This window comes from Elgaria multicarinata, chromosome 1, assembly GCF_023053635.1.
Source record: "Elgaria multicarinata webbii isolate HBS135686 ecotype San Diego chromosome 1, rElgMul1.1.pri, whole genome shotgun sequence".
In the NCBI taxonomy this organism is placed as follows: Eukaryota; Metazoa; Chordata; class Lepidosauria; order Squamata; family Anguidae; genus Elgaria; species Elgaria multicarinata.
In genome coordinates this window covers 92,894,358-92,915,625 of record NC_086171.1, presented here as the reverse complement: position 1 = coordinate 92,915,625, position 21,268 = coordinate 92,894,358, and the positions used below count along the sequence as shown (strand labels likewise).

The window sequence follows — 21,268 nt, the reverse complement described above, 5'->3', positions numbered from 1 at the left end:
AACTGATCCCATTGTCGTACTGCTCTAACAGTCAGGAAGTTCATACCTAATGTTAACATATGGTTTATGTAAACCAGGATTTGTTGTCCTATCCAGAGTTTGTCTGACAAACTATCGAATAAACCATAGCTGATTTCCTCAGTCCCTGGGTTATTCGTTTCCTTCCTCCTTTGCCCCCTCCCTCCTTGTATCCCAACTGGCTTTGTGGCACTGCTGTATTGGCATGTAAAGAAGCTGGTGGGGGGGTTACCACTCTTGCCCGCTGCCTCTATAGCCTGGCAAAACAGCCCATGAACAGCCCACAATTCTGGGTTCACACATAATGAGAACCCATTGTTTGAACAACCCATAGTTTACAAACCAACAACAAATCATGGGTTCCTTTCATGGGCTGTTTGTGATTAACAACCCATAGTTAATCCATTGTCCTGGGTTCACACTTAACTCATGATTCAACAAACCATGTTTAATTAAACCATGGTTTGTCATTAAGTGTAAATCAGGTCATTATGTTCTGCTATTATGTTCTGATCACCTAATCCCATTCAACAGCCTGACAGCAGGATTTCGCTAATTGAAGTTTCCAAATGCTTTTTAAGGGCAATGAGCCTGAGTGATAGTGGCAAGGTTCAGGTTTTTCATGAAGGGTCATATCATAAAATCATAGAATCATGTTGTAAGTCACCTTGAGTCTCTTTTGAGAAAGGTATCTAAGGAATCTAAGAAATAATAAGAATAACCTCTTGTAACTAATATTAATTGTAGATATGAGAATTGGTACAGTCGTTCCTGCTCATGAGTTAGGGCCTTGGCAGTGAGTTGTGTTGGTGAAGCAGTTATTTTTCAGGTCAGGAAATGTTTTTCCCTGCAGTTAAATTGGAATGTCTTCTCCTCAGTTCCATTTCCCCCTACCTTCAGAGTGCCTCCAAAGGAAATGTTTCTCATGTCTGGCTGTCAGACAATCTGTGTCACACTCAGCAGGAAGTAATGTCATCCTGTCTAGGTCATCCTGCTCAAATTCTTGCTATTTGTTCCACAGAGGTTCAAAGGAAAACCCTTTACAGGTTGAGAACTTGTTGCCCTAGATACTCCAGTCTATGAAAGGCCCAGAACTTTGGATCTGAATCCCATAGCAAGTCAGTGTGGTCTTGTGTAGATGAAATACTTTATTGAGATGTGGGAGGCATGAGTTTAAAGCACTTCTCAGCCCTTGACTCACAAGATAGCTGTAGCTGAATAACTAGCGCTCTGGCTCAGTTCTTCATCTGTAAAATAGGTGTATTAATGACATGGTTACTGTGAAAGCAAACAAGGTATAAATACCATTCAGAGAAGAGTAAATATTTTATTTCTTTTATTTACTGCATTTCTATACTGCCCAGTAGCCGAAGCTCTCTGGGTAGTTCACAAAAAATTGAAAAAGTATTTCATATTCCTCTCATAATACTAGAACCTGGTGTCATCCCATGAAGCTGACTGGTGGGAAATTCAGGACAGATAAAAGGAAGTACTTCTTCACACAGCATATAGTTAAGCAATGGAATTCATTACCACAAGGTGTAGTAACGGCCACTAGTTTGAATAACTTTGGAAGGGGTTGGTTAAATTCCCAAAGAAGGCTATCAATGGCTATTGCTCCTGATGGCTATGTGCTACCTTCAGACTTTCAGTATCAGAGGCAATCTGCCTATGTACACCTGCTGCTGGGGAACATGGGTGGTGTGCTGCTGCATGGGATTGAAACTCAAGTATGTTGTGAAGACCCATGGACTCACCAGGTATGCTGTCTCCCTGGAGGACAAATTAGAGACGTGAGTGAAGGACTGCCAAAGCTCATAAAGCCCACTGACACACATCCTTTAATTCTCATCCATGTGGGAACAAATTATACTGCCAAGTAGAGCTACAAAGAAATCATATCAGACTTTGAAGCTTTGGGAAGGAAACTCAAGAACTTTGAGGCCCAGATAGTTTTCTCATCCATCCTCCCAGTTCTTGGAAGAGGAATAGAAAGGGAAAGAAAAATACTCAGGGTAAATGACTGGCTACGAAGGTGGTGCTGACATGAGAGTTTTGGCTTCTGGGACTACGGGCTACACTACTTGGAACATGGACTGTTGGCAAGGGATGGGTTGCACCTCACAAGGACTGGGAAGAATGTGTTTGGCCACAGCATGAAGAACTTCATCAGGAGGGCTTTAAACTGAATCCTATGGGGGGAAGGAGATGTAAATTTGGTGGCAACAATGGATGAAGGCTTATGCACCATAACAGAGAGAATAACTCTAATAGTGCCCCAAAATAGTCTTCACTATGGGAAAGAAGCCAGACTATAAAGCACATGGTCTTTGATGTCTATGTACTAATTCCAAGAGTATGGGAAACAAACAGAACGAACTTGAACTCTTAATACATAAAGGCAAATACGACAGCAATTGAAGGGTATAATTTGTTCAAAAAGAACAGAAGAAATAGAAAGGGAGGCAGAGTTGCACTATATGTTAAAAATACTTATACTTGCACAGAAATACAGGAGGATCAGCCGGTGACCCCATCAAGAGCATCTGGATTAAAATAAATGGGGCAAGGAATAAAAGGAGCATGATAGTCGGAGCCTGCTACCGACCACCCAATCAAGGAGACAAGGATGAAACTTTTGAAAAGCAAATTGCCAGCGTTTCAAGCAAGTGCGATGTAGTAGTAATGGGGGACTTCATTTAACCCAATATCGTTTGGGAGACAAATTCTGCCAAAAGTGGCCCTTCCAAGAAATTCCTGACGTGTGGCTGATTACTTTCTCCTACAGAAAGTGGAGGAAGGAACTAGAGGATCAGCTATCCTTGATTTGATACTGACCGATAGGGATGACTTAGTGGATAAAGTGGCAGTTACGGGAACTCTGGGGGAAAGTGACCACGTCATACTTGAATATTTGATTTTAAAGGAAGCAAAAGCTGAGTGTAGCCATACACGTACTCTGGATTTCAGGAAAGCTGATTTTAATAGACTCAGAACTATGATAAGTAAGATCCCATGGCGAGTGACCCTAATGAGAAAAGGAGTCCAAGATGGGTGGGAGTATTTTAAAAAGGTAATTTTAAAGGCACAATTACAAAAAATTCCAACAAGGAGAAAAGATAGGAGACAACAGAAGAAACTAATGTTTCACAATAAGCTTAGAGATGACCTGAAAACAAAAAAGGACACATATAGGAAGTGGAAGGAAGGCCAGGCTACAAAAGAACAGTACAGACAGGTGGCACAGAAGTGCCGAAATGGCGTCAGGAAGGCTAAAGCTGAGAATGAGGTGAGGCTAGCAAGGAATGCTAAAAGCAACAAAAAAGATTTCAGGTATGTACATCATAAAAGACAGAGGAAAGAAATGGTGGTTCAACTGCTTAATGAGGATGGTAAATCAATAACATGAGTTATTGATCAATAACAAAAGGCCAAAGTGCTCAAGACCGATGAACTGCATCCTAGAGTAATAAAGGAGGTGGCAGAAGAACTCTCAGAACCACACTGACAGGTGAAGTTCCTGATGACTGGAGGAGGGCTACTGTTGTCCCTATCTTCAAAAAAGGCAAAAGTCTGACATTCATCTCTGGGAAAATTTTGGAGCAGATTATAAAGAAGACGATCTGTAAGCACCTTGAAAACATTGCAGCGCTTACTAGAAGCCAGCATAGTTTTGTCAAGAACAAATCCTGCTTGACTAATCTGATCTTGTTCTTTGATCAGGTAATCTCCATTGTGGACTGTGAGAATGCTGTGAACATAATATATCTTGACTTCTGCAAAGCTTTTGACAAAGTACCACATGACATTCTAAACAGCAAACTAGCTAAAAGTAGGCTAGATGATTAGGTGGATCCACAGTTGGCTACAGAATCAGACTCAAAGAGTGCTTGTCAGTGGTACCTTCTCAAACTGGGGGTGGTAATGAGCAGGGTACCACAGGGCTTAGTCCTGGGCCCAATGCTCTTCAACAGCAAATGGTGCCCTGGTTCCCTCAAGGACCTGTTGTGACCTTTTTCCATCTCACTTTGAGGATAAAATCACTTGTCTCCGTAGCAAACTTGACACTGTTATTAGGGTAGTTCCAGTCAAGGTGTCTGATATCACCATCTACCTGATTTTGTGGGATCAGCCAACAATGTGATGTGGCTGCAAAAAAAGCAAATGCTATTTTGGGCTGCATTAATATAAGAATAGCTTCCAAATCGCACAAGGTACTTGTTCCCCTCTATTTGGCACTGGTTAGGCCTGATCTTGAATATTGTGTCCAGTTCCGGGCACCGCAGTTCAAGAAGGATGCAGACAAGCTGGAGGGAGTTCAGAGGAGGGCAAAGAGGGTGATCAGGGGTCTGGAAACAAATCCCTATGAGGAGAAATGAAAGAACTGGGCATGTTTAGCCTTGAGAAGAGAAGGCTGTGGGGAGGCATGATAGCACTCTTGAAGTACTTGAAGGGTTGTCACACAGGAGGGCCAGGATTTCTTCTCAATCATCCCAGAGTGCAGGACGTGGAATAGGCTCAAGTTACAGGAAGCCAGATTTCGGCTGGACATTAGGAAGAACTTCCTGTCTGTTAGAGCAGTACAACAATGGAAATAATTCCCCAGGGAGGTTGTGGGCTCTCCCACACTAGAGGCCTTCAAGAGGCAGATGAACAGCCATCTGTCAGGGATACTCTAAGGTGGATTCCTGCATTGAGGCCCGTTCCAGCTCTACTGTTCTCTGATTCTGTGGTGCTGTTGTACTCCTGTCCTGCTTGTGGATTTCCCATCGATAATGGAATGCTGGACTAGACGGACCTTTTGTTTGATCCAGCTTGGCTCTTCTTATGTTCTAGGCAGTAGCATCAGACCTGTATGTGATATGTTGCCTGGTATTTTTCCAGCCACACTAAAAGTGCTAAAGATCAGATTTTTAGTTAGTTTTAAAGTTTCAGTTAAAAGTTTCTCTTTTCAAAATAACCTCATTCAATATTAAATGTGAACTAAAGTAAGCATATACTGTCTAAATCTGATGCATGATCCCCTTATCAATGTTCTGATTTGTCATAGACTATACTTCGTGCAGTTCATGACTATTCGACTCCCCTGTTTACAGAATGTGTTTTTGTTCCCTCTATCCCCATGTATTCATACCTCTAAACTACAGTTCGTGCTTCTGATGAAGTGGACTCTGGTCCACAAAAGCTTATGCTGTAATAAATTTGTTGGTCTTTAAAGTGCCACAAGTTGCCATCCTGTATTTCACTGGGATCATCCAGCCAGCCCATATGGATGATCCTATACCCAGAGGTGGGTGGCTTGGGGAATCTACTTTGTGTTTTTTTACAAGAAAGCTGAGGTCCAACAACTGGAGCTAGATGCAAAATAGTGGCTCAGGTGGGCTGGTGCATGCTAAGAATTAAGGAACAGGGTGTCTCTGAGTACTTGCTCAGCCCAGGAATTTGTGACTAGTACCAGAACCAAGCTCACAAGCCCTTTCACACAAAAATCCTGGTTTCCCCCCATGTTCTTTTTCAGCAACCTATTTTGGGGGGTGGGGGTGGAAGGGGCTTTTACTTGCTGGTATTGTTTGACCAGGGCCCCCGTCTTTTTGGATCCACAAGCACATTTTGAAATTTGAGAAACTGCTGTGGGCACCACCAAAAATCGCTCCCACAGAGGATGTGAAGCCGACTCAGCTGCAACTGGTGGGTCAGGAACTGCTCGTATATAAGCCCTTAGTCTTCTCCCAAACCTTTGCTGGGTTAACAGCTCTCAACAAGCATCTTACTTGTGCTGTGTCCTCAGAACACTTCCTTGTTGGTTGCCTACCATATAGTATTGCTGTTGATCAAGGAGGCTATCCATGGCTACTAGCCCTGATGGTTGTGTGCTATCTCCAGTATCCGAGGCAGTAAGCCTGTGTGCACCAGTTGCTGGGGAACATGGGTGGGAGGGTGCTGTTGCACCATGTCTTGCTTGTTCATCCCTGGCCAATGGCTGGTTGGTCACTGAGTGAACAGAGTGCTGGACTAGATGGGGCCTTGGTCTGATCCAGCAGGGCACCTCGTATGTTCTTATCTACCCTGAATTGTTACACTGTTCAAAATCTAGTAAAGGACCAACATTCCCCTCACATCCTTTCCCTATTACTCATTGACACATGTTCTCCCCTCTCCCACCTCATTCTTGTCCATCAAACATAAGCTCTCTTGGCAGGGATTTTGCCACTTCTGTACAGTTCCCAGCATGGTAAAAGCATTGTGCGTTGAAGGCAAATTGCTGTTTTTTTGTATCAGCATAGCCCTGTTAAATTCAATATAACATCCAGGTGGCAACAGCTCCAATAATGTGTTTCCTTTATTTTTGTTCCTCAACAGAAAACAAGCTGGATCACCGAGGATGATTTTGACCTTCCTTCTTCTCCTGAGGAGGCAGGAGAAGGCTTCTCCCACTCACACCTTCCCTTGCTAGAGAGTCCTGTTGCTCACCAGCCATTGATACCAAGCAGTGCCCTGGATCCGCGCAGGCTTCATATGTCGTCACTAGAGACCAGCAAGCCCAAACTATCCCCCGAGAGGGAATTGAAGGGCTTTCATGTTGTTCACCGGAGGCAAATGGGTAAACTGTCATTCTGTTAAGGAAATAGTCAGGGAAGGGGGGAGAAAAAGGGCAAAACAGTCTGGTAGTTTGCAGCATTTGTAGCAGCTGGAGCATCATCATCATTGACTACTAAAAGTCTTCATGTGCCAGTATTTCTCTTCTCTTCCCAACTGCAGGCCTCTCCAATCCCTTCCGTGGCCTGCTGAAGTTGGGGACCCTAGAGCGACGAGGAGGCATGGGCATCTGGAAGGAGTTGTACTGTGAGCTCTCTCCATTGGAACTACGTCTCTTTGTGGACAGTGAGGAACGTGTGTGTGTGGAAAACTGTTCCCTGCTGAGGTGTGAGTCCCTGGGGCTGGCTCATAGTGATGGCCGCTTCGACCTGGTCTTCTCGGGCAAACGGCTCTGCCTTCGGGCTCCCTCTCAGGATGAGGCAGATGACTGGCTAGACCGGCTGCATGAGGCCCTTCAGAAGTGTAGGCCTCAGCAAGATGAAGATTGGGAAACTCTAGAGTGCCCTGAGGCAGTGGAGAACCTTGAGGGAAACTCTGCTGTTGGACCACCCAGTGACCTGTCTGTCCTCTTTCAGTACCATGGAAATGGCCAAAATGGACTGGACTGGACATGTGTTTTGGCACCTGAGTTAGACGCAGTCAAAGAATCTGTTCTGTACCTAGAGGCTGAAAGAACGTGGGTCCCTTTTGTTTTCTCTTTGTCCTTAGAAGCCTTAAAGTGCTTCAAAGCCAGAAATGGCGAAAAAACACTGAGCAACAGCTATGGAGTCGAGACCATTCAGGACATTCTGCCTGATGTGAGCCTCGGTGGGCCTGCCTTCTTCAAGGTCATCACCTCAAAAGCAGTGCTGAAGCTGAGAGCTGAGAATGCAGAGGAGGCAGCTGATTGGAGAGACCTGGTCCGCCGAGTGCTTATGTCCTACCTGGAAACCGCTGAGGAGGCACTGACGCTTGGAGGCAATCTGGATGGGAAGTCTCAGGCAGTCCTAAAGAACACTGTCAAGGAGAACGGATTCCTCCTGCAGTATCTGGTTGCCATCCCCACGGAGAAGGGACTGGATTGCCAGAGCTTCATATGTGCAGGTAGGAGAACAGCAAGCTGGTTGCAGAGAAATAATTGGGCACAGACTTTGTTTGGGGAAAAAATGGATATCCCTTCCACTGTCAAAACAGAGCTCACGGCAGCTTGCATCACTTCAAAACAAAAATAAGAATAATCCACAAAACAATTAAACAACAAGATAAAGCAGGGACAACTGCAGCAGATGAACCCAGCTAAAAAGCAATTTGATCTTCTTTAGGTCTAGGTGAGCCAAACTGTGTTACGTGAAGTAATATTAGGGGACAGGAAGGCTGGTGGGGGGGGAGCATGAAGGAGCCTCCATATTCTGACAGTGCTATTTCTGAGACAGTGTTTGATACGGATTTAGTTAGTTTATTTGTTTGTTTATTTATTTACTAGCTGTACCCTGCCACGCGTTGCTGTGGCTCAGTCTGGTTAAATTGAAAAGAAAGAAAAGACAAAGCGGATGTTTCTAATACATTTAATTTCACAATGCTTGTGGATATACAATATTTTTAGTTGTTCCATTGTCTGTGTAGATATAGAGGTTGTCTGGTTTGCCGACTCTAGAACACGCAACATATAATAGTCCATGTGAGAAGCAATCTGTGTCTAGATCTAAACCGCACAATTCTAAAGATTGGCCCTGAGCTTTGTTGATGGTGATTGCAAACGCCAATCGAATTGGGAATTGCAATCTCTTAAATTGAAATGCATATCTGTTGGAATCATAGGAATGCGAGGAATGAGGACATCTTCACCTTTGAAAGGTCCTGTCAAGATTGATCTCCGACTATAACAATTGCCACTTCGTCTATAGTTGGAGCATTGAATCTTCGCACATGTTCTCCAGCAGGCATTTTGTCAGCATGAATAACAACCTTGTGTGTATCAGATGGCATCATGTCAATTGCTGTTTTGAACAAATGTACTAAAAATTTTTTTCGTGAAGTAGCTGTTGCAGTTTTGAAATGATGGACCTTTTTATGCCGGTATAAATTCCGCAGCGTGCATTCAATTCATCATTGCCATCACCAATGAAATACATTTGTAGGAATTTATGTTGACTATCTTGAAACAGAAGGAAGGAGCCGGCTTTATGATAAATTTGTCCTTTGACTTTGAAAGTTGGCATAAATGGAGCTGGGATGATTTCTGCACCGAACGACATCATTTGGAAGCATGAGTTGTATTTCCTGATGTTAGATAGGAAGTGCTTTGATTCTGTGGTATATCCGGCAAGCAAAGTTTGTAATGGCTCTGGTGGTTCTCCAAGTTGAGGCAGTTTAATTTTTCCAGCAGCGCAACACATTCCTTTTGTTTCTCCATTCAATTTAAGAGCCTTGCAATAAGGACACACTTCAGTCATAGTGCCGATGAGAACATGCCGCCTCAAACTATAATCATCAGCTGGGTTGTACCGGAATGCAAGGCGATTGTTATCGTGTGATTGTTTACCACGGAGTCGTGTTTGACGCTGATGTGCTGTTTCTCGTTGACGTCTTTCAGCCACTCTCAGCCTGTCGCGTTCATTCTGTTGAGAACAAAGCAGATCTGAAGCTTTAGAACGCGATTGCCATGCTCGCAATCGTGCATCCTCAAGTTTGGCTGAACGTTGCTTGCCTGGTTCCTTGGCACGTATTTGAGGCATTCTTTTTCTTTTTTTCTCGTTTGCTGATGCCTGTTCTTCCTCAGTCTGATTTGCAATTTCTCGTCGCAGTGCTTCTGCTCTGCGAGTATGACGACCTAAGTGTGATCTTCTGCGAGGCATTATTTGGATGAAGTAAAGCAGATTGTTTGGTTTTTAAAAAAGGATGTTTTTACGGTGAGGAGGTTAGTGGAAACTCCTGGCAGTTACCTTTCTTCAGAACGTGTAACTGTCACAGGTGTGACATTTATATTCACTCAGCCAATTGTGAGAGAACATGCAAATAGGAGAGGAGGCAGAGGCAGTGGATTGGCCTACTGTTTGGTTTTTAAAAAAGGATGTTTTTACGGTGAGGAGGTTAGTGGAAACTCCTGGCAGTTACCTTTCTTCAGAACGTGTAACTGTCACAGGTGTGACATTTATATTCACTCAGCCAATTGTGAGAGAACATGCAAATTGGAGAGGAGGCAGAGGCAGTGGATTGGCCTACTGGTTGGCGATGTCACAATGACCTATAAGAGCAAATAGGAGAGAACATGCAAATAGGAGAGAAGGCAGAGGCAGTGGATTGGCCTATTGGTTGGCTATGTCACAATGACCTATAAGAGCAAATAGGAGAGAACATGCAAATAGGAGAGGAGGCAGAGGCAGTGGATTGGCCTACTGTTTGGTTTTTAAAAAAGGATGTTTTTACGGTGAGGAGGTTAGTGGAAACTCCTGGCAGTTACCTTTCTTCAGACCGTGTAATTGTCACAGGTGTGACATCTATACTTACTCAGCCAATTGTGAGAGAACATGCAAATAGGAGAGAAGGCAGAGGCAGTGGATTGGCCTACTGGTTGGCGATGTCACAATGACCTATAAGAGCAAATAGGAGAGAACATGCAAATAGGAGAGGAGGCAGAGGCAGTGGATTGGCCTACTGGTTGGCGATGTCACAATGATCAGCAGGACTGGTTTTGAGGAGGCCTATTTCTTCGCTTTTAAGACAAACTTTTGACCCCATATAGAACATAGTTAGATAACAACGCTCGCGTATTTGAATGCAACGTTGTTTCAAAATTTCAAAGCAATCGGTGAAGAACTTTCGGAGATGTAACGTCTGTTTCAAACGAACATTTACATTTTTATTTATATAGATTGTATTTTTATACTGCCCAACAGCCGAAGCTCCCTGGGTGGTTCACAGAAATTAAAACCATTCAAAGTATAAAACAAACAGTATAAAAACATGATATAAAATGCAACATAAAAGGTGGAGATGCCAGGGAATGAACCTGAGGCCTCATAGTTCTACTTAGAGCAGACCCATCAAAATCAACATTCAAACAGCACTGAGGGCTGCTGTAGTTCGCTTAACCGTACTTCTCTGTGGCTAGCACTAACCACAAGCCGTACGGTCACACATGACATGATATATCTTACCTGGTTTCCTTAACCACACGCTAACCATAAACCTGTTAGAAGACTGCCTGAGTCCTCTGAATGCTTCGCCCTGTATCCCATCAGCCCTTACGCTAAGAGAGCCAGCAGTTGCACCCGCCATTTTAGGCCCATTTCTACAGTGAGCAGCCATTCTATACCGTAGCCCTTGAAGCTTGCATTCCCTGTGTTCTGTGGTTCAAACGCCACTTGCCGTTCAGGATTATTGATCCCCCCACCCTTTCACCAGCCAGGAGTTACGCCAGCAGATTTGTTTCCATGGAAGGCACAGCGGTGCCTTCTTGAGATAGCTGCCATTTGGGGAGGGTCTGCCATTATGTTTTAAGTAGTCGGTCATTTTGAGGAGTCCCCAGAACTGTCCTGAGCATGCAGCCATTTCAGGAGTGTTTCCAGCACTGATAAATACTGCAGCGATTCAAAGGTAGGACATGCAGCGGTACTCATCTAGGGGTAATGGTGGTTCACCAAGGTAGGAATCCAAACTGGGTCATATGGAAGACATGCTGTTAAGAAGTAAAAAAAGGACTAGATTCAGGACACGTCCCTGGAAACTGCATGTAGTGCTCAAAAAACGAGGCCGATGACACGAAATGGCGGCCGCCTCAGCCTTATTAGCATGACAGCTATCGGGAGCAGCGAGAAAGCCTGCAGACAAAAACGGCCTAGACACTTAAGGCTGCTCTATTCTGCTAGCTCTATGGTTTTGGCCCCTTAACCACAGGTCCATTGTATACAACACTGTAAGCCAAAGGCAGTGCCACTAACTCTGCTGCATAACAGGGTTAGTGAAGCCAGCCATAATGTGGTTAGCAGGTGCACCTGGTTAAGGAAAATGCATTGCACATGACACCGTAAACCCTGCTGCTTAGCCAAAAACTCTTAACCAGCAGGGTTATGGTGTCATCTGAACAGGCCCAATGTGACTTAAGTTAGTAATGGCTAAATCAAGTCGCATTGATTTTAATAGGCCTACTCTGAATATATGGGTGTCTGGATCTAACCCATAGGAACCGCAAGAAATTCTTGAGTTTCAATTTTTCATTTAAAAGCACAATTCTGTTCCTCTTGTTTATGCATGAGTGTATTTATTTTATAGATTTCTAAATTGTTTCCAGGGCAATTTACAAAAGGACATCATGATATCAAAATATATACACATTTTGTCTGATGAAGCCTAAGAACCCTTTAAGGAATATGTGTGGAACATCTGATGAGGCTTTTTCAGGATCTGTAATTAGCACTGACTTTTCTATGTGCCAAATCTTGCCCAGTGAAAAGACTACCAGTTACAGTCCAAAGATTATGCTCCTCTTGCAGAAACCAAGGACACAGGAAGAACTTCTGAGGGTGGAGAGATGCCTGGTGGGGTGGGTCTTATGAGGGAAGGAAGGCTGAGAAGCAGCCCTCTGTCCGTTGTCCTCTTGCCCATAATCTCCACTGCATGTTCTGAATGGCCCATGGATTAATCCAGTTGCTGGTTCTGTCCAGTTGCAACTAGAATAAATTTGAAAAGCTAAATATTCTGGATGGGCATCTATCACAGGATCCTTCAGTAGAGAGCTTAAGGCCTGGAACAAGATGATAATTGTGAGCCTCTATCCAGATCTATGATGCTATGCAGGATTTTAGGAACATTCCAACGATCAGAAGGTGTGGAAATGCAGGCATTGCATTGCTCCTTGACAGAGGCAGCCCAAGACCCTTTGGTGCCTTGAGACAGAAAATGCAACGGTGATCAAAATGATAATAAAACCAAATAAGTGATAATTTGCTGTCCTTTAATGCGAAGTCTGACCTTGCTCCTTGATTGCTGAATCTGTCCTACTTTCCATCCATCGACTTGCTGGTGATGGTGCTAGCTGAAAGTCAAGGTAACGAACGTACTACTAATTGTGTTCAAATGACATCCCGGGTCTAGGAAAGAGGAGAGGTTTGGCTTGCCGCCTCAAGAGCCTAATACAAGAGGTTTTCCGATAGCCAAGAGACAGTTTGTGGCATTCTTAGAAGTCCTGACTGTTTGCACTTTCCTTTTCAGGCTGCTCCAGACAGATTGGCTTTTCCTTTGTGAAGCCCAAGCTATGTTCATTCACAGGCCTCTATTACTGTGACAGCTGCCACTGGGATGAAGAGTCAGTGATTCCCTCACGCCTGATACATAATTGGGATCTCGCTAGGCGTCCGGTAGGTCTGGGCAACTTGAGGGAGGAAAGTTGTGGGGTGCCCAGGCGCCAAATGTGAGTCCAGTGCTTTGAGTGCCCACTCCTTTCAGATGTGCCTGTGTACCATACTTGCATCAGAACCCAGCAGGAGGAACATCTGCATGGCCGCAGTTGCAAAGCCGCTGTGTCCTGACTGTTTCTGAAGAACCAAATATCTAGCCTTTATTGCAATGGCAAGGGGCCTGCAGATAGATGCACTTTTAATGTAACTATCTGGAGGTCTAGGCGCAACTTACAATAGACTCTGTTTTCAGTCCCTCTCTCACAAACTCACCTTTTACCCCTAGCTGCTTTTTTGTGCTGAGGGCCAAATGTGGTAATAAAACAACCTGCAAATTCTAAGAAAATCTAAATAACTTAAGAGTACTAGTTAGCATTTATTTCATCCTAGTATGCTAGGTGGGTGCTAGACAGATTAAAGAAGCAGCACAGTACCTGCTCAACTCAGAAGGTGATGACTCTGTGCATTAATTACAGCTCTGCACTATGCTTAAGCTCTGCAGCTTGCATACATTGTGTAAATGAAGCAAATTTGCAAATGTTGCCATCTATTTGGGAGTCATGGAGAAGCACAAAGAGCTCTGCAGCCTAAAGCCCCATTATCATTTGAACGTCTCCCTTTCTACATTCTGAGATTTCACATTTTACAGCCCATTGGAGCTGGAACTTCATTTTTCTAAATGTGACAGCTGAGATTCTCAGTGTGGTGAATCAAGAATTGGGGGGAGGGATTTGTGGAGGGGGGATGGCATTGGAGGAAACAGTGAACTCCTTCCCCAAAATGCTACTATTTGCAAATATTTTAAAGAAACTTTAGTATGTCTAGGCAGAGCTGAATACAATGGGCACTGATGGAAATCTTGTTTGGAAGAGAGTGAGAATTGCAGAGCCTGGTCTTGGGGACAGTGGCTAGAATGGTAACTCCTACTGGCCCATGTAATGGTCCCTCCAGCTGACCTTTCTAGATGTCGCCCAGGGTACTTTACATATCTCATATCTCCAACAATGTCTCTTAGGTCTGTCACCAAGCTCTGAAGTTCCTGACCCAAATTCACAGCCAGCCTTTGATTGATTTGAAGCTGGTGAATGAGACCCTCTACGACCATGTGGACCTTATGAGTCGTATCTACAAGAGCCGTGAGCAGCTGAAGCTCCTTGGGGATTATCTTGTCCTTTGTCGCAGTGGGGCCCTGAAGGAGATCAGCAAAAGGTGAATCTTCACTGCATAAAAGATTACCTTCCCTCTTGAATCTGCTAAGGTCCAAATCTACTCCAGCCCTCTCTCTGTTGGCCATGTTCCTAACTGGTCACCTCATACAGAATGTCTGTCCCTGATGATCTTGCCTTTCACTTTTTTAATGGCATTTTTTTTACCATACCGTAGTCATAAAACCACCAGCTGGCTTATAAAGAATGGATGGGATTTGGGGCAGGGCTCCTGTGTTGGACTCATCCAGGAAGAGGCGCTCCTTGGATGTGCATAGTTTTTAAGTATGTGCTTGAAGAGCAAAATGTTTGTCACCTCTGTGGTCAAGGAAATAAGCAGAGCTGTATATACTGTGTACTTTTAAAAGTTTTTCCCTCAAGGAAAAAGCTAAATTCTGTAACATCAATTCTGTTGTTTCCCAGAAGTTTGGTAACTGCATCAGGTTTTTTTCCTAGATGAACATTGGAGGTATGCGTCACTCTCACACTAAAAAAAAAAAGGTTACGTTCTTGATCAGCTCCCAGAACGAAGGGCAGGCATCTCCTTTCAAAGGTTGGATGGACCCGTTGATATTGCTTCCTCTTGCTCTACAGTTGGGGCTCAGGGATGGACCCCTGCTTCCTGGGCAATGAAGTTGATGCTTCTGAGTTTCCCCATGCCTGTCAACAGGAGCACAGGCTGCATCAGGAAGTTGCAGGGGATCCTTATTCTTTCCCTGGTGATGGTGTAATTGCCTGTGCGTTGGCAGAGAGAGGAGGGAGATCAGTGTAGCAAGGGGGCACCCTACTCCAGGGGACACAGAGTGGTGGATGCTTCCTAAGTATTTTCATGGTATATTTCTCGCAGCACACCACTGTGTACAGGCCAATGATTTGGGGATTGCTGATCTATACTTTATACCAGTGATCTGCAGTTTTTCAAACAGGGGTCACTTTAGCTCCAGACCCCACCACCAGCACCAATTGGGGGGTTTTGGGGTCATTGGAGGCGCTCTTCTCTTCCCCCAATGGCCAAGCATTGATGTAGTACACAAAAAAGAGTCCTCTTTTTGGCTCATCGTTTTAAAGTTGTTATAGTGGTTTTAAATGTATGTGTATATCGCATGTTTTTTGTGGTTTTTAATTTTTGTATAATGTTTTTAAGTGTTTTTATCTTATGTGAACCGCCCAGGGAGCTTTGGCTATGGAATGGTATACAAATGCAAATAATAATAATAATAATAACAACAACCACCACTCAGCTGGAGGGTATTTCTGGCCTCTCCACCTCATCCCCTTCCATGTGGTTCTAGGAAGGCCTCATCCGTCAGTCACCAGGCAGGCAAATTCCAAAAGGGTCACTTGGCCATTGGATTGGAAATGATCATCACAGAGAGTGTTCTCTGCTCTACTGATTGCTGCAAAATCTCCCCATTGTTATCTTCTTTCACCCACACATTAAATTTCCCCTCCTCCATCTCCGGTCCCTGTGCAGCATACCACTACAGCTATCCAGTCATGGTGCCCTTTGCTTCCCCCTTCAACCACTGTATTGCTGACGAGTGGCAGATCTCCTGACTGCATTAGCCTAGATCACAGCAAGCAGCCCGCCGTTAAAGCAAACAACCAGACACGGAGAGAGAGAACCCTGCAGAGAGTGAGCAGCTATTTCAAAGAGAAGAAAGAGTGAGTGAATGAGAGAAAGGCAGGCAGCCACATTTAAGGTAATTGGGAGCCACCAGCAGCCCACAGGCCTTGCAGTGAAGAATAACGGCCTTATACAAAGTCTACCTTTGGAGCCATCAGGCCTAGAAACGTTTTACAATTTAAATTAAATTCATGAAGCCTAGAAACATTTTAAAAATGTAAGTATTTGAATTAAATTCATTTTCACACAATTTAAAATTATGTAACTGCAAAATGCTCGGACCCCTCGAAACAGGTCTTCAAGTCTGTGCTCATATTCCTTAACAACAGCTCCCATGAGCTATGGACCACGATCAGTGCCTGCAGAAGCTCCATCGTCAGGAAGAGTCTTAATTTGCAGCTGCCAAAATGCCTCATCTTCTTACCCTGTCGCATCACCTGTTGTGACTAGGCCTGTTCCCCATAAGCTGGGGGAAGGAGTTTCAGGCAATCAGTCAGAATCAGATTCTGAAGCAGAAGAGACGGCACCAGAAACATACCAGCCTATACGGGGAGTGGGGGAGGTGACTCTCACAGGCTCTTCACCAGCTGGGAATGAACCTTCGCCAGACCGTATCAGCACACATTCTGTGGGAAATCCGTATTCTTCCGAGGGAGAGGCACTGCAAGGATAGCTGATCCTAGAGTACGCTGCAGACGAAAATGGGCGGAGCTAAAGGAAGCTGAGAGAAGGTCGGCCCAGCTAGCTTCTCATCAAAGGCTTCTTCGGAACCAGTCTCCCTGAAGTTAAAGCGTTCTTGGAAAAGGCTTTCCATTCTTCTTGAAGGGACAATTCTGGCTTAGTTTGCATAGTTTTGCCTAGAGGAAAGTTCCTAGAGGTTGAATTCTCTGCATGTGGGAAGCGATGTCTATTGCCTGAATAAAGCTTTGTGGATTACGTGGCAGACCGCTTTATTGTCTCCCAGAAAGGCGGGAGGTTTTCGGAAACACAACATCTCACCCACTTTTTCCAGCTCAAATCAGATCATGTGACTGAGAGAACCCAAAACCTCACAAGCAGCAGGTGGCTGTCTTGACTTCTGCCTAATGGTTGTCATTGGGGGACATGGTTATTCTTCCTACACCAGGGGTGGGCAACACACCACCTCCACTGCCCCCCAGTGCAGCCCCCACACCACCATATTCAGTGGCAGTAACACCCATGAGCAAAAAAAGTCCTTTTTACCAAAGCAGAGCACTTAAAAGGGCAAATGTAGCTTGAGAATAAGTTGCATTTGAGTCTTCTTGCACTCCATCACAGTTTGATTTTTTCTGATTCTCCATCCCTGGTGCCCCACAGAGCGCAGCCCGTAGCTGGGTCCAGGATATGAAAATGCCCCATGCCCCCACCCCCACCCAATTTGCCCAACCCTGGCCTAAGAAATTTGTTGCGCATGAGGTTTGGATTCCTTCAGTGCAAAAAGGCTGCCGGAAAATAAAAATCTCATGTGTCAGTAACTGAATTTGGCTGTGCTAACTTAACCTGTTGCTGGCTTAGCATCACCTGTGTGCAAGGTACTGTACAGACTGTATGATATATGCGAAGAGGATAAAGGCCAGCAATGACCTGATGAGAAAAAGATACCGAGGAGCAGCATATACTGATGGTGGAAGAGGCAGGTTTAATGAGGCTAGGAAATGTGGCTTAGGTCAAATGTTGTCTTGAGAGGAGAGGTGGCTTGGCAAATGGAGGGTGGGGGAAAAGAGACATAAGGTGTGGAGAGATGAGAATGGGAAAAACAGCCAAAGGAGGCTGACAATAGACCAAATGGTGAAAAAATGGAGCAAGGAGTGCCACCTTCCCTAACCCCCTGTCCTTGCAAGCCATTTATGAATCCTCCCTCTGGCACAGGAATTATATCATTTTTGTGTTCTGCACAACTCCTGGTGCTCTGTGGGGAACATGGAAATACACTTTAAAAACTTGTACTGATACTCCTCATCTTCTGTATCCTTTTTCTAAAGGTTTGATCACCGGCACTACCTCCTGGAATGTCCCCATAAATACAGCGTGGCTGACCTGAGGCAGGTATGAGAACTGGAAGGAGGAAGCTTCTCAAAGTAGAGGCAGGCAGACATGTGCCTCAAGAAAATGCCTCCCACTTCCCCTGACGCGCGCACACACACACACACACACACACACACACACACACACACACACACACACACACACAGGATTCCCCACAACCTTAACTCAGCAGACCCCTAAACACTTTAACCCATAATGGGCAGCCACAGGCAGAGAGCACAAGTCCAGCCATTGGAAACTGGTCTGTGTGTGCTCAGAGGCAATTATTACTTTGCATTTCCCAGAGACTTTTGAAAATAGAGTTTGGGGCTAAGCTTTTCTTGTGAACCCTGACTCAAATTGAGTCCCCACTGGTGCTCTGCCTGATACATATCTGATTCACCAATTCTTTCTCCCTCTACTAGGCATTGAAATGCTTTATTATCTCTGTTGGATATTCAGATAGAAAAGCTGTAAACTAGCCTTCTCCAACCTGGGCCTCTCTGGACGTGCTGGACTACAATCCCACCCACCCCAAACAGCATGGGCCATGCTAAGTGAGGATGATGGGAATTGTAGACCAATATATCTGGAAGGCCCCCAGCTTGGGGCTGGTGTAAACCAGTCTTCTGGCATCACCTGTCACAGGTTTGTTGGAAGTTTTACCCTGAAAGGCAGGATTTAAAAACAGATATATGTCCTGTGCTTTGAGGATTCTTGTGAAGTGGCAGCATTTCCCCTTTTTACCCCTACCTATCCACGTACCAATAGCCCTTCTCTACCCTTAGATTGCAGATGGGGTGTTCGAGGTATTCCTCCAGTGCCTGATTCAGTTTGCCTCCCACCATGTCTACAGTTGTGACCTTTGTACCCAGAGGGGTTTTATCTGCCAGATCTGTAACAACAACGACATCATCTTTCCCTTTGAATTTGACACAACTACCAGGTGAGTATTATTCCCCTTCTCAAAGAAACAGAAACTCAGTTTTGCAAGATGTGGGGCAATGGAGAATTATGGAGGAGAACAATGCCTCCCCAAATGTATTCAACATGTCTTGGAGCTTACTGTGCAAGTGAGGAGAGGAATCTAATAATTCACAGCAAGGCATCAATTAGGGAATCGGGAGGCATTTGTCTTGGGGTACATAGAGTCCCATGATGTCACTTTCTATGATTGTAGGAAGGGTAGCACTTTCAGAAATCAATGACAGGGAATGAGGAGAATGAGTGCTTCAGTGCCATGGAGATCTACCCTCCAATGAGGATGCTGAAAAGAAGTCAGGCATCAGCTCCTTTATAAAGTAGCTTTTGAATACCATGATTTCCCTTTTTAACTTGTCTAACAAAGCTGTAGTAATGAAACAATATAGTTTAGTAGCAGCTGATGAACATGGTCATTGAAATTTGCTGGCCTGTCTTTCTTGGCTGTGTATTGAAGCAGGAAGTGTGTCTCCTTGCTGGGATGACAGAGCTTCCTGGTGCCTGAATCAGGGTATTTACCACACATGACAGGATGTGCCTGGAGCACTTTCATTCTGGTGGCAGAAGCAGGGATTTCCTGAATCATTGTCCTCTACAGGTGGCAGCCTGGAGTCATTTCCTCTTGCACACCTGGTAAGCCTCAGGGGTATGCAAAGTTACCAGTCTTCCTTAAGCATAGCTGTGCATGTCTAAGAAACAGAGAAAAGTTCCAGTCATGTGTTGATTGCTAGTTAGAAACATGGGTGCTGATTTCCAAAATCCAAACTCCGCAACTAGGAATGCTGAAATCTGAAAAAATGTCCTGAACTAAATGGATTGCGCTAATCCCAAAGGTGATTTAAAATTGGGCTGGGCCACCATGGTACTTGTTGAAGTGGTTAGGAGACCATAAGGTAGCCTTGCCCAACCCGGTGCCCATTGGCTATGTTGGCTGGGGATGATAGGTGTTTTAGTCCTAACACATCTGGAGGTTGGGGAAAGCTGCTAAACTGGGATGTCTGCTCTTCTCAAGCCCCCCACCACCACCACCACTAATGTGTTAGTGATTGACCTGACTCTTTTTCCTTACAGGTGTAGCAAGTGTAAAACCGTCTTCCATAGCAGCTGCCAAGTAAATGCCAGTTTCTGCCCTCGCTGCATCCGCCGGCAGAAATACCAGCAGAAGCTTTAATCATCCTTTTGGAAATGACCTCAGGATGCACTGCGCCTTAAAGAGGGGTTGGCCACAGCAACAGGGCAGTTCAGAGGACAATTGGGAAAGGGCACAAAGAGGCTTGAGAGCAAAGGAAGGCCCACTGCCAGCCACTCATCTCCTTCCAACTAGGGTGTAGCCCTGCAGTGATAGCATGTTTTGGTAACATCAGTTATGGAGAAGAGTCCCACAGCAAACATACATAAGGACAGTTATTCTGATCTGCAGCTGTTGCCTCTTTTCCCCAGGCTTCATTCTCTTGCCTTTCTAGGCGAACACATGCTTGGCTTGTGTGCAGTGTGTGTGTGTGGAAAAAGGACTCCCAGAGAGACGAACCCTTAGTGAACACATCTTGATTCAAACCACAACAGTCATTTTCTTTTGTTTTTAATTAATGCACTTTGTAGCAGAGTCCTTGTGCCTTCCGCACTTTAAAGACTACCCCTGAAATGTCACGTGCCAAATGGCTGCTGAATCCTCTGGACACATTCCATCCTTCCCACTCTTGGTATCTCCTTTAAGCGAAGTGACCTTCTAAATAATAAACCACTCCTCTGCTTCTGCTTCTTTTTTTAATTAAGCCAATGAATTCCAGATATGCATTTTTATTTCCCTTTATCCTTCTATGCAGATAATTAAAGTTTATTTAGTAAAGAACTACCTCATGCGTCTTCCATTTACTTGCAACAGTTTATTTGCAAAAGGTCCTTTGTCTTGTAGGCTATGTTCACAAAAACAAAGGCAAACAACATGAGCTTTATTCAGGAAGATAAATCACAAAACACAATATTTTAAAAAAATGGATGTTTGGATAGGGCAGTATGATATACTTGTGGACTAAGACTGGGGAGAGACTGAGATTCAAATTCCCGCTCAGCTATGAAGTTCACTGGGTGATCTTGGGCTAGTCACCATCTCTCAGTCTAACTTACTGCACAGGGTTATTGTTAAATTAAAACAGGACAGGGAGAAGAACTATATACACTGCCTGGAGGATGAATAAATCACAGAGCACAAGATCGACCTATGAACTCAAAAGAGTTTTGCACACATGATCTAGTCACCCCCTGCTTAAATGGAAGTAATGCAGGAACATAGGTGTAGCTGTCTTTTTCAAACGGGGTTGTTAACCAGCCACTAATTCATGTTAACTCTTAGAAATGGCAAGAAGAGAATTAAAGAAAGTTAAGGGTTTGTGAAATATTTTATATTGTTTAGTGTTTATATT

General features: G+C 44.5%; 1 protein-coding gene across 2 annotated transcripts in view; it reads left to right on the top strand.

Moving 5' to 3' along the window:
- The window catches only part of PLEKHM1 (pleckstrin homology and RUN domain containing M1), a 34,085-nt gene extending 13,385 nt beyond the window's left edge, over window positions 1-20,700 (top strand). For both annotated transcript variants that reach the window (XM_063132800.1, XM_063132790.1), the window contains 7 exons: window positions 6,379-6,619; window positions 6,778-7,698; window positions 12,805-12,950; window positions 14,005-14,198; window positions 17,825-17,888; window positions 18,656-18,813; window positions 19,920-20,700. In XM_063132800.1, the coding sequence (XP_062988870.1) occupies window positions 6,379-6,619; window positions 6,778-7,698; window positions 12,805-12,950; window positions 14,005-14,198; window positions 17,825-17,888; window positions 18,656-18,813; window positions 19,920-20,019 (1,824 nt within the window). In that variant the 3' untranslated portion in view covers window positions 20,020-20,700. The remainder of the gene's footprint in view (window positions 1-6,378; window positions 6,620-6,777; window positions 7,699-12,804; window positions 12,951-14,004; window positions 14,199-17,824; window positions 17,889-18,655; window positions 18,814-19,919) is intronic.
- The last annotated feature ends 568 nt before the right edge of the window (window positions 20,701-21,268 follow it).